General features: G+C 34.5%; 3 protein-coding genes across 3 annotated transcripts; 2 read left to right on the top strand and 1 right to left on the bottom strand.

Annotated features, from left to right (window-relative positions):
* Window positions 1-6,616: 6,616 nt before the first annotated feature.
* On the top strand, window positions 6,617-7,906 carry LOC125221123. Its single transcript, XM_048123246.1, has 2 exons — window positions 6,617-7,244; window positions 7,389-7,906. Exons 1-2 carry the CDS (start codon window positions 6,617-6,619, stop codon window positions 7,904-7,906), a joined length of 1,146 nt encoding a protein of 381 aa, XP_047979203.1.
* Window positions 7,907-9,594: 1,688 nt separating this feature from the next.
* On the top strand, window positions 9,595-13,654 carry LOC125223323 (NAD(P)H:quinone oxidoreductase-like). Its single transcript, XM_048126415.1, has 3 exons — window positions 9,595-9,735; window positions 10,451-10,639; window positions 13,164-13,654. The coding sequence occupies exons 1-3, from the start codon at window positions 9,639-9,641 to the stop codon at window positions 13,469-13,471; spliced, it is 594 nt and encodes a 197-aa protein (XP_047982372.1). The 5' UTR covers window positions 9,595-9,638; the 3' UTR covers window positions 13,472-13,654.
* Window positions 13,655-14,973: 1,319 nt separating this feature from the next.
* On the bottom strand, window positions 14,974-15,754 carry LOC125223777 (sigma factor binding protein 2, chloroplastic-like). Its single transcript, XM_048127073.1, has one exon. The coding sequence runs from the start codon at window positions 15,637-15,639 to the stop codon at window positions 15,169-15,171; it is 471 nt and encodes a 156-aa protein (XP_047983030.1). The 5' UTR covers window positions 15,640-15,754; the 3' UTR covers window positions 14,974-15,168.
* Between the last annotated feature and the right edge of the window lie 1,578 nt (window positions 15,755-17,332).

Genomic DNA, 17,332 nt, shown 5'->3' with positions numbered 1-17,332 from the left:
CCCCCGGCGCACCAGCCATCATCCCCATCATCTCGATTCCAAGGGATGTTAAATCCCGGGCCCATCTGCCCCCATCCTCCACAATGGCGGCTAGCCGATCGGCTAAGCGTTTAGGCCGCGACGAGCGATCGGCGAGCCCACGCCGATCCGCTCGCCGATTTTGCGCTTGCCGATTGCAATGGTTCGGCTAGCCGATCGGCCAGCGCGACGAATCGGCTAGCCGGTCGCTAATTGCCGACCATTGCGGATGCTCTTAAAACTATTAATTCATGGACACTATAAATATTGATTAAAACTATTAATTTTTGTTATTTAATATAATATTCAATTGAATTGAAGAAGTACAGAAAAATAATAATCATGATGGAAAAATAAGAGCTATTCTATTTAGCCTTTATTCGGTTGCTATAATTACTTGTGATTGAATATTACGAAGTTGACTAAAAATTTGATCCTACTAAAATTTTTATATAAGAGTATTTTTGTTGAAATTTTCTAGTAAATTTTGATTATTTTCAAATTAATGAACGGAAATTATATTAGTCTTACATTAGATGCATATTTATTTCATAATAAATTGTGTTAATTATATGATCTATTTATGATTAAAGCTAGTAAATATTGATTAAAACTAAGTCGTTGTCATACCTTATTGATTAAATATTAGACACTATCAAATATTGATTATGACTATGAATTTTTGTTATTTCATACTCCTTCTGTTCCATAGTAATAGAGTCATTTTGCCATTTTTGTACGTTCCATAGTAATAGAGTCATTTCCCTTTTTAGTAAAAGTCAACACATTTTTCCACGCCTACTTTACTCTCTCTTACTTTATTCTCTCTTCATCTCTCTAGGTGGGAATACCGGGTACCCAAACCCGAAAATCATCTAAATGTCTATCCAAAACCCGACCCGATATATTTTCGGGTACTCCAATACCCTCCCCGAGTATCCATACCCGACGTATCGGGTACCCAAATACCTGAATCATTACATGTGTTAATAACTAATAAAAAAATTCAAATTTTATATACTAATATAAATATAGAAATATTTAAATTGACTAATATTTTTATTGTTGCATTATTTTGTAGTAGTATAAAACTGGAAAAAAAAATGTGTCACTTTTATTTTAAAGTATAACATTATATTTATGGGGATTGGTTACGCAATATGTAAGTAAAACAATAAAAGTTACGCATTTAATTATACTGTAGAATCAACCAATATTGTAATTCAAAAGTCAAAATAATTTTTCCAAATGATGAATGCGAGGTGAAAGTTTGGAGAAGCCATGACCTAGAGTTAAGTAAGAGAGATTGACTTATTTATATAAGATTAGAGAAAGTTAACCTGGTAAGTTGTACTAGTAATTAATAAATAAATTAGCCCAACTCTTGAAGCTCAAAATGGCTAAATCTAATTTAAAAAATTCTTTAAATAATAAATTGGATATTGGTTAATACCCAATACCCGAATTCATTCGGGTAACCCAATACCCGATTTATTTTAAATTTCAATATCCAATCCCATAAAATTGGATATTGGGTATCCAATACCCGGCGGGTATCGGGTTGGATACGGGTAAACCCAATACCCGATATCCGTATTCCCACCCATTCCTTTTTTCATTTTCCACATTATTATCTCTTTACTTAACTCACCAACCACAATTTTTCTTAATCTCCGTGCCGAAAAGAAACGCCTCGATTTAGTACATAAGAATGATAATTTTGAAATAATATCAGATTTAGTACATAACTGAAATAATATTAGATTTAAAATGTTAAAAGTGTAAAAAGACCAAATTGCCCAAACCCCCCAAAACCCTCCAAAAGGGAATTTTCGTCTCGAAACAGTACAAAATGACCGTTTATGATATAAACCCTTAGTCCAGGGACTACTGGTGATATTTTTAAAGTCCAGGGACTATTTTTCAGATAAACCCATATTCATGGACCATTTTTTAAGTTCACTCATAATTAAATACAAATAAAATAATATCTACAAAAGAATTTGCTTATGAATTTATAAGACTAATATCTATAAAATACTTCTTATTGACAACTTTTTTTTTTATTTTTTGATACGCTTTAGTTTTGAAACATATTTTTATTGGTTTTTTAGGAGGAATTCAAACAGTTTTGATAATTCAAATAAGCTATACTCCATTATTTGTTAGTTGAATTTCTATAGTAATTTTATCTAGCTGTTTTTCATTTTATTTTTCTATTTTTATGAAAAATATATTTAAACTGTCATCATCATCAGTTGAATTAATAGACGAATAGAATCCCATCCACATTCATTGCACCGACACAAATACTTGGTTTCCAAAGTACTCCACCGGTCAAAATGACCACTATACATTTTATTTTATCCAAACACAAATTGCTAAAAATAAAAATATATTTATATTTACTTTATTTACTTTCTCTTACTTTATTCTCTCCATTCTATACATAAAATTAATTTGCATAAAATCTCTATGCTGCCAAGGAAGATGACATCTTCCTTGAGATAGAGGGAGTATTTTATACTCCTTCCGTCATATAAAATTTAAAAAGGTTGAAACTAGGCCTGCTTATTCGGCGGCTCCGATTCTAACCGGACCATTAACCGGTTAACTGGTTTTAATTTTTCGTAAATTCTAGAACCGGAACCGATGTGTTTAATCCGAATTTATTTATAATTTTAAATAGTTCAATACTACAAAAATAATAATTCAACATCTAGAAATATAACAAATACCTAAAGTTTCAAATAAATAGATAAAAAATACAAACTAACAGTATAATAATATTCATATATGGGTAAGAGTGATGCCAAGTGTAGAAGGTAGGACGAGTCTATTTTCTAAAAAAAATATAGGAGTTCTATAATTTAGCAACTTTTTTGAAAAATGAGTTTTAAATTGAATTCCATTTTCTCTTTTTTGGCTAAACAAATATTCAATGGAATTTCCAATACTAATTAATTAATCTTGTTGTGACTTTGTGGTTTATAACGGAACTGTTAATAAATTATTCACAAATAAGTTAAAATCGTATGTTAAAGAATTGTTAAATAAATTTGTTATAAAGTTAAATTTCTGTCATATGAAATGATATTATATTTGTATAAGTTCTTTTGGAAATTAAAAATAAACGTATGATCTCCAACTCATAGTAGTTAGTTAATAAAAAATAGATTGGATAAATAATTAGTATCTAATTCCATCGTAATACAAGTGATGGAATATTTAATTTATAAAATTAAATGATACTCCCTATGTCCGCTATTAGGAGTCTCATTTGTTGGCGGCACGGGTTTTAAGAAATATTAAGAAAAGTGGGTGGGAAAAAGTTAGTGGAATAGGGGTCCCACGTGAATATATTAGTTTTAAATAAAATGTGAGTGAAATGAGTTAGTGGAAGGTGGAACCCTATTACCATTTATGGTAAAAGTGAACCGGGACTCCTATTCGCGGACGGACTAAAATGGCAAAACGGGACTCCTATTCGCGGACGAAGGGTATAAAATAGTGATAGATCCAGATTTCAGATTGAGGATGAAATAAATAGTTACATCAGTACATAGAGATTTAAAATTCAGTCGATTTTTTTTTATTATCTCAATTATTTTTTTCAGTGAGTCACTTCATTGCACATAAATGATTATTATTATTATTATTACTGAAAAATTTACTACGGAGTATTTTAAATGAAAATTCTTATATCTGTACAAAAAAAAAATTATTTTAATCTAAAAATCGTTTTAAATATTTAAAATAAAATTAAATAAAATTCATCATATTTTCTATGTAATGTTAATATGAACATTATTAACCATAAAGAGAAAATATTATATCACCATAACAATAGTAAAACAATGAACATATTCAAACCCTGGTCGTTTTTTGGGTTAACAGATTGAGCTTTTCATAGTTTTATGGGTATAACCGTATCCATTTGTACGTAATTCGGTTCGTTACTAATATAGAATCGGTCTACGTTCCAAGTAGATGATCATAGTACATTCATTTTGTTTTTAAACAGATTCCCGATGAATGAGAAATAATAAATTAAAGTTATTCACGAGTTGTGAGATTAGTTAATATTATGTGGTTGTTAGGTTTGCAAGATTATGTATCCGAATTAAATATGTAGTGTGTTTAGTTCATGAGATTAAATCTCACAACTCAATTGTAGATGGATAATAGTGTGATAATTAGTCATAGCCAACTCTGTCTAACTAATATAATCTCACAATTTAATCATAGATTATATTTTGGTATTCCTCCGTCCCATAAAAGATGTATCACTTTCCTTTTTAGTTTGTCCCACTAAAGATGTCACATTTCTATTTTTAGAAAAAGTTCTCTCTCACAATAATATAAATATTATATTTTCTCTTTCCACCTAACACACAAAACAAAACCTCATAAAATCCCGTGTCATCCCACAAGACATCTTTTGTGGGACTGGGGGAGTACTATTTTATCTAAGAAACTGAACATTATCTATGTGTATTAATTATCCCACATTGGTTTTAGAGCTTTCATTAAACTTGTACTATTTAAGAAGCTAAATTATTGCATGTAATGATTAATGTGCACAAATATAGACTGTTAACCTCACACGCACTCTGCCGGTGCTCGGGCTGGAGCCTTGGATCTTGACAATTGGTCTTTGGATCGTTATAGGGGCTTGGGGTTTATCTGCGTCGCGCTTAATATTTTTGACCACTAAAATAGACTAATTAAAACAGTTAAATCTTGCATTGGACACGTAGCCCAACGCAACGTGGCTAACAAGTATACGTCGCTTGATTTGCAACTATCCAGTCATGCACACATGTTCAGATACATCGGACCAAGTTTGCAATCCAACATGCGTCATCGAACGAATCTTAACATATGTGACATCAATCGTTACGTTCCAATACTAATGGCAGATTTAACGTCCGCGTTGACTCCACAGCTCCCAATGCAGTGGACTACGCCTTTAAATAGGGTAGCTACTATATGCATTCAACACACAAATATTCTCTTTGCATTCAACATACACACTGTCTCTTTCTCTCTGCATTGTTCTTATGTCGAAACTCTGTCATCGCTATCATCTAGTTTGTCGGAGCTATGTTGTCTGCGGTGTTGCTACATTAGAGACGAAACCGTTTTATTTTTTGGAACAGCACGCCAAATCCGAGAGTACTACTTGGGCGCATCTCGTTAGGTGGATAGATGACTTTTCGACTCAACTTTTACCTTACGATTCTATCATTTAGTTCTTTTGTAGTTCAATATGTACTCAGTTTCTATTGCACTTTTTGGTTTGTATTACACTCGATAAATCTATTTTTGTACTCAGTTTCTAACATCATGTACATCGAGTACATACTTTTAGACACATATTGTCATATTGAGTTGTTTGCCGTTTAAAAACACATCTACATTTTTTCCATTTTTAGTGTGGATCATATACTCCACTAACTAATTACACTCATATTTCTCTACTCCCTCCATTCCACAGAAAATAACCTTAATTTCCTTTCATCCCTCCAATACAATTAGTCTTAATTATATCCATTTATGAAAATCTTTTCTCATTCTATTTTACTTTATCATTTATGAACCCAACACCAACTACATTATTTTAACTACTTTTTTTCATTCTTTCTTACGGTATCAATTTCGCATTAAAGCTCGTGTCATCTTCAAATATTTCTATGAGAGAAAGGAAGTATAAAATTAATATATAAAAATGAGACTCACACACTCCACTAACTTTTTGACACACTTCCTTTATTACGTCAAGCAATTTTTCAGTAATGCAAAAGCGTAATGCAGAAGTCAAACAATTTTTTAAAATTTGTGCAAAATCAGAATATATCTTTAATTAGTGGATGAAGAGAGTATATATATTAGTTTTATAAAAAAATATGAGTGATATGAGTTATTAGAATGTAAAGTCTATTATGGATGGAGGGAGTATTAAAATCTCTTTCATCTTAAATATCTTTATATTTATGAAATTGACGAGTATAAAAAAGTACATGTAAAAAGTAGAGATATAAATATTGAAAAAAGTGACTTTGTTGACTTTTGATTACAAATCAAGTGGTATCACTTTATTAAAAGCAATTTATTTTCCAAACAGTCTTAGAGCACTCCTAATGGTGCCGGCTAAAAGTCGGCGTTTTTTCGCCGTCTATCGCCGAGTTAACGCCGACCAATGGGAGAGGTCGGCGATAATTCGACGATTTTTCCTCCCGTTTTATTGCCAACCAGCGAAAAATCGTCGGATTATCGCCGAATTATCGCCGACCACTGTGGACGATAATTCGGCGATAAATATATTTTTTGTTTTTTTTTTTAATTTCCCCCCTATAAATACACATCTTCTCTTCATTCCCTCCCCATCCTCATCCCTTTTCTCTCTGCATTCTCTCCTCATCCTCATCCCTTTTCTCTCTGCATTCTCTCCTCATCCTCATCCCTTTTCTCTCTTCATTTATTTTCTCTCTCTCCATCTATATTTAATGAATTCTGAATCGTCTTCTCATTCTCGGTCCGACGAGGAGATATCTCATTCTTCTTCCGAAGAGGAGGTACCTCCCGCTCCCACCGGATGGGATGTCGCAGGTTTCGCCAACAACCCAGTCAACAACTATATCTCCCGTTTCATACAAAGCGAGCTTGCTCGAATGCAGCAGCCACCCCAACGGCCAATCCGCAGGAGGCGCCGATACATCCCCGCGACCACGCTGGTGGGCACGATCGGCTGTTCGCCGATTATTTTGCCGAGGAACCACGTTATCCGGCAGATGTATTTCGTCGCCGATTCAGAATGCGCCGCTCCCTCTTCCTGCGCATTGTTAATGCGTTGTCCGCGCGTTACCCCGAGTTCCGGCTCCAGCGAGACGCCACAGGGAAGCCCGGTCTATCGCCCCTGCAGAAATGCACTGTTGCCATCCGACAATTGGCATATGGAGGGTCCGCCGACATGTTCGATGAGTATCTGCAATGCGGCGAGACGACTGGCAACGAGTGCCTGAAGAATTTTTGTCAGGGCGTGCGAGAGATATTTGGGGAGCACTACCTTCGCTCGCCGGACGCAGCTGACTGCGTTCCTGCTGGATTGGCACTGGAGGAGCCACGGCTTTCCGGGGATGCTCGGCAAGCATCGATCAGTATGCACTGGCAGTGGAAGAACCGCCCAACCGCGTGGCGAGGCCAGTTCACTACCGGCTACAAAGGTACGCATCCCACAATCATTCTTGAAGCCGTTGCCGACCAACGGCTTTGGATTTGGCATGCTTATTTTGGTATAGCCGGGTCGAACAAAGACCTAAATGTTCTCAATTCCTCGCCCCTTTTCAACGAGCGGATCAACGGGTTAGGCCCCTCCATCGAATTCACGGCCAATGGCAATGTGCATAACATGGGGTACTACCTGGCTGACGGCATCTATCCACAATGGCCCGTGTTTTTGAAGACGATCAGATGCCCAATCGGAGATAGTAGAAAGTATTTTGCCCGAGCGCAAGAGTCTGCGCGCAAGGATGTGGAGAGGGCGTTTGGGGTGCTCCAATCGCGATTTGCACTGGTAAAGGGCCCGACGCGCTTTTTCTACCAGGGGGATATTGCCGACATCATGTATGCGTGCATCATCATGCATAACATGATTATCGATGATGAACACGAAGGCGTCCTCAACGTCACCAACGACACCAGTGTTGCATCATCGAGTCACGGTGTCTCAACCGAGTCCGAGTCCGCCCGCCGAGGTGTACCGTACAACGAACATGAACGGTTCAAGGCGTTCATGGACATACACCAGAAGGAGGCCCATCGAGCACTACAACACGATATGATCGAAGAATTGTGGGCAAATAGAAACCGCGCCCACCGCCCTTGAATTTTTTTACTTTGAATTTTTTTTTCCATTCCTGTACTATTTTTTTTATTAATTTTCGTCGTTGTAATGTTTACCCGTGTTTAATACAACGAACTTTATTACTATTATTTGTTTTGTCTTATAAATTAAATTAGCTAGCTTTATTATATACAAAAATCAAACAATTAAATTAGTGATGATGTAAAAATGAAATGTTGAATTAGGGAGAAATAAGGGAGAAACCATTGGAGCAGTTGGCTAAAAGTTGGCTAAAAACTGGGAATAAATTATGGTGCTGATGTGGCACTGATGTGGCAGGAGTTAGGGAGAAATAAGGGAGGTTTTAGGAAAACTATTAGGAATGCTCTTAGAGCTAAATCTCATGAATTGGACGCAATCGCATTTTGAGAAGCAAATAAAAATAAAAATAAAAACTGGAGTTGAGCCAAAATTTATTAAAGGTTTTTGTATTTGTAATTTTCTTATAGTAATTTTAGTAATATTTATACTACTATATATATTGATTATATAAAATTCTCCCCTTCTTATAAAAATGTGTTTATCGGGGCAACATAGATTTAATCCGCAATTGATAAAGTAAAATAGAATAAAAAAATACTACTCCTTTATGTCTGTCATTTAAAGACTATTTTGATTTGACACAAATTTTTATAAATTGTTTTAATACTAATTTTTATAATACATAGGGGGTTTAATTATAGGGATAATTGTTATTTAATTCATGAAGTTTTGGTCAATTCTGAGTCGTATATGAATTTGAAATTGGAATATCAAATCATGGAGTTTCAATTTTTCTCAGCTCACAGACTAAAACTTTAACGACAATATTTCAATATAAATAAGAAGAGATAATAAAATATAGGAATATAAAAGAAAAAAAATCTTATTTAATGAAATGCGTCATTTTGAATTTTGTAAAAATACGACATTTTGCCATGAATATGGCAATTGAAAAAAATTGAACTTTTTAATTTCTAAATTCATAAGATCAATCAAAATTTAACCAAACTTCATAATTTATTATTTCGTTGAAATATTGTCCAAGCCAATGATTACACATCAGGTTCTTCGAAAATTTCAAAAAATTTCCCTTAATACTCTCTCTGTCCCATTTAGAAATGTAATATTTTCCTTTTTAGTCTGTCCCGTTAAAAATGAAAAGTTTCTAAAAATAGAAACAATACTCTCTCTATTTTTTCTCCACTCTTATTTTACTCTCTCTTCATTGACTCACAAAACAACACTACATAAATTCCTGTACCGAAAAACAAATATTGCATATTTTGTGACGGATGGAGTATATGAGTAAATCGATATTTTAGTTCGTGCCATTAATTTTAGTGGCTCCATTAAAAATGATCGGAAAATACCCAAATTATGTTTATAGAATCACAACACGAATATACTCCAATTAAATCTAAAATGATTAAGGATTACGTGTTTATTTAGGTGTTCAATCAATCGATGTCACAATTTCCTTTTTAGTTTATCCAATAAAAGATATCACACTTTATATTTTCAGAAAAAATTATGTCTCACATTAATATAAATATATTATTTTCTCTTTTCACTTAACACATCCCGCGTCAATATCCAAGTGTAACATCACCCGTGGGAAATAATCATTCTGTAGGACCTGCTATGGAATATGCAACAACACCAATCAATCACAGTAACTCTTCTTTATTTATACACTCTCACTTCCTAATTGCTTCACCTACAACAAAAATCAATGGCGGCTGCACCTACATCTTCCCCGCTTATCAAAGTCGCTGCTCTCTGCGGTTCCCTCCGTAAAGCTTCCTACAATCGCGGCCTCCTAAATGCCGGTATTCTCTCTTTTGCTTCTCTCTCTCTACTCTCTACCTTTTTCTTTCTGCTTGCACACAGTAGCTATATTTGCTTCTTTTGCCCAATTTAACTTGATTCCATTGTTGTAGCAATATCTGCTCCCCCAGAACCAACTGCGCTAAGCCCCTGCTGGCAACTTGATTCCATTGTTATTTTGCTCTGATGTTGGCCTAGTAATGCTAATTTCTACTTCGTTGAATATCATTATTGCTGTTCGAGATTGATCTCGGATTCTGTTTTGTGACTTGTCATTGCTCTTTTCTGTGTTATTTGTTCATCTTTTCGATTGATGATAAGCGATCGATGTATTATACTAGAAGATTGTGTGCAGTTCATGTTTTCTTTTATTTTCAATTTTTTTTTAAAATTTGTTTTGGATTTTATAATCAACGATCGATGTGTTGAAGATATTGCTGCAATTATTGTTTGCGAATCGAAGGTTATGTGGAAAGAGATAATAGGAACTGTATTGCTGATAGGAATGATGAATTAATAGAAGATCATATTAGGATTTTCAAAGATGCCGATTACATCTCAGCTCTAATCTGTTTATCTTGTTTCCTAACTCATCGATCTGTTATAAAAGTTTCTTCTTTCATTCTTTTGCTGTTGAATTAATAGAAGATCATATAAGGATGTTCTGGGGCTAATGTTATTATTATTATTATTAATTTGTTTTGAATTGATGACCAGCAATCGATATATCGAAGACATTTCAAGGTTTGGAGGTAGAGTATGTGGATATATCAGGGTTGCCGTTCTTGAACACCGATCTTGAGGTGAATGGAACGTATCCGCCTGTGGTGGAGGCTTTCAGGGAGAAGATAGCTGCTGCTGATAGTGTACTCTTTGCTTCGCCTGAGTACAACTACTCTGTAACTGGTATTCTACCATTCCTTGTCTCATACAAATTATCTATTTAAGTTTCTCAGAATTTTGTGGCTAGTTTGTGTTGTATTCTTAATTTGGATTTGTATGCTTGTGAGCTTTATTCTTTCAGTCTTGAGTTTGCTGTGAGGTAACGTAGTAAGCTCGTGATGTTGTGTTATCCGCATTCTCTGCTAACGATGAGTTTAGCACGATTAGTTATTCTTTAAAATAATTGATGCAAGGTGATAGAGATCAAGCTAATGATCTCCATTATCTCTTGAGATCATTTTCATTATTGTGGAGATTGATGAAAAGATTGTTTTAAATGTTGAGGATCTGTTTCCTTGTTTATTAATATGCTGATTCACTTTCCTAAATTAGAGTGCGTAGGAGCCCTATAAATAGCTACTCTTTAGAAGAGCTAGATATCTGGGAAAATAAAGTGTATTAGGACGGTATCAACCGTAGGCCTCTTCGGAGGATTATCTTGGCCTCTTCGGAGGATTGTTCTTCTTTTATATTAATTTCAGTTCTTATTTTACTTCCGCCTTTCACTCCATATCAATTTGGTGCGGTGAACGTGGAACACATCATGGTGAACACTCGGAGCACTGAACAACGTCTTGACACACTGGAGAAGGCGGTTGCAGACATCAAAGTGCATATGAGCACATTCGATGCCCGGATCTCTAAGTGTATCAATGATGCCTTGGCACCATTCTGGCGGGAGCTGCAGTCTCGTGGCATCATTTGGGAGCGCGGGCAGCACGATTTTTTCACTCTAGATGATCAACATTCATCTCACACCAACAATACCAATTCCTACAACTTCAACACTGAGCCAACACCGCCCTCACTTCCTCCTGCACCTGCTCTGCCCACAACCAGCCCCCTCCTGCAGGAGATACAACCAGCCCAGCAACCCCCCTTAGCTTCCCCACATTTGGATGCACCATCCATCCCTGAAAATCAGCATTTCCGTAAGTTTCCCGTCACCCAACCTAATGTTGCACTTCCACCATCCATTTTGCCTGTAAAATTGCTTGCACACTCCCCGCTCCTGGCCCTGGACATGACAACCGAACATCTCGAGTATGAACGGCTATTTGCAAGCCCAGCAACGAGGACACCCAAGCAATGCATCAATGTTGTTGGTCGTCTTCTCTTGTTCAGCAATCTGGATCCTCTTCGAAAGCACGAGTACGAGCCTCCACCGGTCAAAGCAATGTGTTTAGGATTCAAATCCAGCCTTGCGGGCAAGGCTGTTTTGACAGTGGGGCAATTGATAGAGATCAAGCTAATGATCTCCATTATCTCTTGAGATCATTTTCATTATTGTGGAGATTGATGAAAAGATTGTTTTAAATGTTGAGGATCTGTTTCCTTGTTTATTAATATGCTGATTCACTTTCCTAGATTAGAGTGCGTAGGAGCCCTATAAATAGCTACTCTTTAGAAGAGCTAGATATCTGGGAAAATAAAGTGTATTAGGACGGTATCAACCGTAGGCCTCTTCGGAGGATTATCTTGGCCTCTTCGGAGGATTGTTCTTCTTTTATATTAATTTCAGTTCTTATTTTACTTCCGCCTTTCACTCCATATCACAAGGACTTGATAAGGTATTAAGGACTGATTCATGTCTTTGTTGGGGAGAAATTATAATAATTTTTTTAAGTTGGTGAGGAATGTCGAAATTTCAGAGAAAACAGAGCAAAAAATAGAAGTAGTTTGGTTAATTTTTCTGTGATTATATTGCAGAAGAAGCCCCTTTACAAAATACAGTCTAACTATAAAAAGGAAAGATGAAACCACAATCTAACTAGCACTTTCACTTTTGCACTTGAAAAATAAATGAAATCTTATATATTGAAGAACATAGAATTTTTATGCATCTCGTCTGAGCGATCTACAGAATGATGTGAACAAAATTGAATTCCAGGGACCAGGGACCAGGGACAGTGGAAAAGGATATCATTCTGTTTTACATCAGGAATGCATCTGTTTTGTTGTTATCTGTCCTCTAATCTAATTCAGTTTTGCTTGAGTTGTTGTGAGTTCCCTGATTCTTCTTCCTCCGCACTACTATCCTAATTCATGATATAGAATCGGTACAAGATTCTTGAATGGACTAGCTACCAGTCACGGAACTTGCGTCATGATAATGATGTCTCTTATCTCCATTCTCATTTAGGGATAAACACTAGTAAATAAAGATACAAAATGACATGTATGGTGGCTACAATTCTAACAACATAAGGTTTCAAATTTGAAATTTTATGAGGTGTTGTTATGATTTTGGAAAATGTTGTTGCCTTTATGTTCCCATTAGGTAGAAAGCCGAATAATGGCATTATATGGTAAAATGTTACACCGATATCTCCCTTCTATTGAGTAGGAAATGATCACTATGAATAATCATGCTCACCTGTCATATGTTGTGTATGTGTGTATTCAACATTTAATTTGCCATGCCTCTAGTCAGCACTTGAATACATCAGTATGAACAATACCTGCGTTTTGTTTTTGATTGGCTTAGGACCTCTGAAAAATGCGATTGACTGGGCATCTCGGCCCCCAAATGTTTGGGCTGATAAAACTGCTGCAATTGTGAGCGCTGGAGGAGGTTTTGGTGGAGGCCGATCTCAGTATCACCTCCGTCAGGTAGGCGTTTACATTGATCTTCACTTCGTCAACAAACCCGAGTTCTTCCTCAATGCGTTTGAGTCTCCTGCTAAATTCGATAGCGATGGCAACTTGCATGACGAATTAACCAAGGAAAAGCTGAAGGCGCTTCTCTTATCCTTACACGGGTTCACGCTCCGTCTCAAAAGTAAGTCCGCATAGTCTGTCAACACATGCTTGTTGTGCATCTGAAAATAGACTGCTATTAACATCAATCTGTGTTGTTTCGTTTGCCTTTGCTATGTCATTTAAATATTGTCTAAGCCATCAAAGTGTTATTCCTCAATGGCTACGTTGATGTGTGTTCGTTGTCATTGGAATTTATGAGAATTGTATATTGATTAATGTGGTGTTGAAATAGCGTGCAGTATCATTTGCAGATTGCGACAATAATTGAAACTTTACTATGATTTACATTCTAATACGACCTTGTAATATGGAGTATCTGGTAATTGAAGTAATGATAAAAGGATTATTCATGATGGAATGCTTATTCATATTCCATTTCAAATATCTAATCAGTTGAGATAAATATTCCTAAACATCTTATCAATTGAGATACATGCTTTTCTTTGATATTGATAATGGCAGTTATCGTATTTACATCAAATGGCCACAAAATTAGTTATAGTTTTTGCCTATAAAATTATAAAGTCTAGTCAAATTCTAGTTTATCCCACGCTTTCAAAAGTGAATGATAACTTAAGAAGTTTCAAAAATTTCTCAATTGTCACATAATAATTGTTTTGGAGGCAAATTTGATGCTAAATTGGTGCATACATATTTCGATGTTGGATGAATAATGACATAAATGTATATGAGCATAGCAATGATATGAGAGCAATTCGTCAACCTTGTGATTGTGAAGAATCAAGATCACTAAATTAAACTGGAATTAACTTGAAAGTAAGAATGACAGTTTCCTCTTCTTCCCATGTATGAGTAGATATCTTACAGGGGACCTCTTGTGTATACCCTCAACGGTTGAGGAGCATCAGACAATGTAGATTATTATATGACGTAATTTTGAGCTCAAGAAACTGAATATAATAGCACAAATTTGATCACATGAGACAATTGAGAATTTTGAAATATTATGATTTGTCATTCAAAATTTTTGGACAGGTGTGGGATAAATCAGATTTTGATCAAACGTTATGATTATATTGATCATTAACCCATTCAATTATTGGTTTTGTATGGAACTTAGTATCGTTTTCTTTATTGAGCAATATCATTCTGCATCGAACTCATTCTCATTTTGTTAAGAAACGTGATATTGTTATCACAAAAAAAAAAAAATATATCATTGTTCCTGTGTTACAATATCAAAAAATTAAAAAAAGTTCTGTGAAATTTAAAATTTAAAAATATTTTAGTAGAGAAGAATAACAGTTTGGGATCTTATATTCAAATATAAAAAATGTCATTTCATTTAAAAATAAAAAAAGGGATTAATAGTAGTCACTAGATCCTAAGATTATATGGTCCAAATTATATTGTTAATCATTATTGCAGATATGGGTTATTATTTTATTACAATCATAGGCAATATAAGAGGATCTATACCCTATATACGTTGGATTGCATATGCACGAGCACGAAGACCACAACAGGCGCGCACACACAACTAACGTTAAAAAGATACTCCGTGATTCTTGATATAACTAGAAATTAGGTATTATTCATGTCTCAATATAAAAACACCTAATCCAAGTACCCTATCCATAATAAATAAATACTATGCTAAGCAATATTTCCTACAAGATTGTAATATAAACATATGATACAAAGATAGGAAAAAATACAAATGAAGTGTTAATAAGACCATGGCCTATATAAACACTACAAAAATAAATTCATAGCAATTCATCGAAGCTTCCAAGAACATCAAGTTGCGAAGGGTCATAAAACGAATTGGACGAAAACACCCCTTGAAATTCCTCTCTCATTTGAGAAGTGAACACACTAATGTCCATCTGCTCTTGAAAGGAGTCAGAGCTTGTAGGGGTATCTTCGGTAGATACCGACGAATAAGTCCGGTATTGACCGTCGTTCGTCTCCTTGGCCGGAGATTGATCATCACAATCAATCTCATGATAGAAGTCTTTCGCCAAATAATCCGTGTTCTCATCCATGTATTGAGACACATCGGAATTTTTACCTGTTAGTTCTTGCACAAGTGACCTAAATCTCGAGGCGCTCGTCTTGACCTTCATGGGGCTAGAAATGTAAACTACTTTGAGTTGGTCACTCTTCTTTTTCTTGCCTTTGTAACCTTTCTTGAGGCTCCTCACCAATCTTGGGATGCTTTGATCATTGCAGTTCATTTCTTTATAGGGAAATTTATTTTTTGAGGGACTTTGATGATTGATGGGACAAAGATATTGTTTGAAGTATTATAGGATTAGTAGTTGGCATACATATATATATAGGTATCTAACTATGTGTGGATGTAAAGAGGCAATCCACAAAAGGATGTTTCTTGGAAATTGATGAAGATTGAAAAAAATGAAGAAAATGGAAAATATTCGGCTTGATTAAGAGATAGGAAGGTTGGAGGAAAATGGAATAAATAGAAGTTTCTGTAAAGGTCCTTGGATGACCCGCAAGCTCATAGGTTTCTATGCAACCATGTATGATATTTTATTTGATCAAATATATAACTAAATTTAGACAGTATGATATTTTATTTGATTAAATATGTAAGTAATTATCGACAGTTTCTGTTTATCCACACTTAAATTATTATCCATCATCACAAAACTTTTTTTGATATTGATTTGACCTTCTTATATAATAGTACTGTCTCCAATATTCCTTAAAAGTAATAACTATTTTTTTTTAAATTCGTCGTTAAATGTAAAAACTTTCTAATTAAATTATTTTTTCTCTCCAATAAGATCGGATCCATTTTTCACTAATACATTTTTCTTTCTATCTTTCTTTTACATTTTTTAATATTAAAACTCGTGGTGTTTCAAAAATTTCTATTTTTAGGTAACGGATGGAATAATAGTTACATGTACTTTAAGCTAAAAATATCTATTTATTTAATTATTTTATTCTATCTTTAAAGCTATTTTTATTTTTTAAAATATAAAACTAAATGTTTGGTTATTAACTTTATTTATATTTAGTTTTACCTTATATACATAGGATATGATTGCTTTTGACATTGAAAGAGAAATATGACATATGATAATTGTCACGTGCGCAGCCTTAGGTGACTAGGGAAATGTAATGGGTCTGTTTTATACACGTAAGGAGTATTAAAATATGATAGAGAAACCTTTGGAATATGTGTATATACAAGGTATTTGGAAAAGATTGATGACTGTATTCGTTTTTCTAATATTAAATCCTCAAATAGAAATTTGATATGTAGGGAAAGGTTGCCATCGGCTTCTATCTACTAAAATAACAAATTTGTTTCATGATTGTTCTTTCAAAAATGTGACTGAACTTGATATAAAGCTATGAATGTCAGTACAGTTGCCTGCAATTCATATGAAATTTCTAATTATATAAAAATTACAATTTGAGGTCGATCTTAGTAGGATTGACCTGATAGGCCATCCGATGGGTTGGATATAGTCGTAACTAATTAATTATGTTTTGTATATTTGACATCTAATTTGTCACTTTATTGCCTATTCTTATTCTCCATTCATCCTACAAAAATATAAATAATTGAAATAACATGAGAATTAATGCACAACTGATAGAGTAAGAGATAAGAGGGAAATGATTAAAGTATTATTAATGAATATGAAGACCTACATTATTACTCATATTTTTATGAGACAGAGGGGGTAATATAAAATAACTAAAAAAATAATCTTTAATTTTATACTTCCTCTGTCATATTATAAGTGAGGTGTATTCCTTTTTGAATCATCCCATTATAAGTGCTACATTTCCTTTTTGGACCGTCCCATTATAGTTTTTGAAATATAAGATTTCAAGCAAAATTAAAAACTTATATTAGAATAACCACGCAACTAATTACCTGTAAAAATG

The sequence above is a fragment of the Salvia hispanica genome, chromosome 4, assembly GCF_023119035.1.
Source record: "Salvia hispanica cultivar TCC Black 2014 chromosome 4, UniMelb_Shisp_WGS_1.0, whole genome shotgun sequence".
NCBI classification, from domain to species: domain Eukaryota; kingdom Viridiplantae; phylum Streptophyta; class Magnoliopsida; order Lamiales; family Lamiaceae; genus Salvia; species Salvia hispanica.
This window is presented reverse-complemented; position numbering and strand designations above follow the sequence as displayed.

Coding starts and splice junctions, on each gene's coding strand:
- LOC125221123 (XM_048123246.1), top strand. CDS start 6,617: ATGGGATGTCGCAGGTTTCGCCAACAACCCAGTCAACAACTATATCTC. Junction 7,245..7,388: donor GTTCACTACCGGCTACAAAG/GTACGCATCCCA, acceptor TCAACGGGTTAG/GCCCCTCCATCGAATTCACG.
- LOC125223323 (XM_048126415.1), top strand. CDS start 9,639: ATGGCGGCTGCACCTACATCTTCCCCGCTTATCAAAGTCGCTGCTCTC. Junction 9,736..10,450: donor TCGCGGCCTCCTAAATGCCG/GTATTCTCTCTT, acceptor ATTGATGACCAG/CAATCGATATATCGAAGACA. Junction 10,640..13,163: donor GTACAACTACTCTGTAACTG/GTATTCTACCAT, acceptor TGATTGGCTTAG/GACCTCTGAAAAATGCGATT.
- LOC125223777 (XM_048127073.1), bottom strand. CDS start 15,639: ATGAACTGCAATGATCAAAGCATCCCAAGATTGGTGAGGAGCCTCAAG.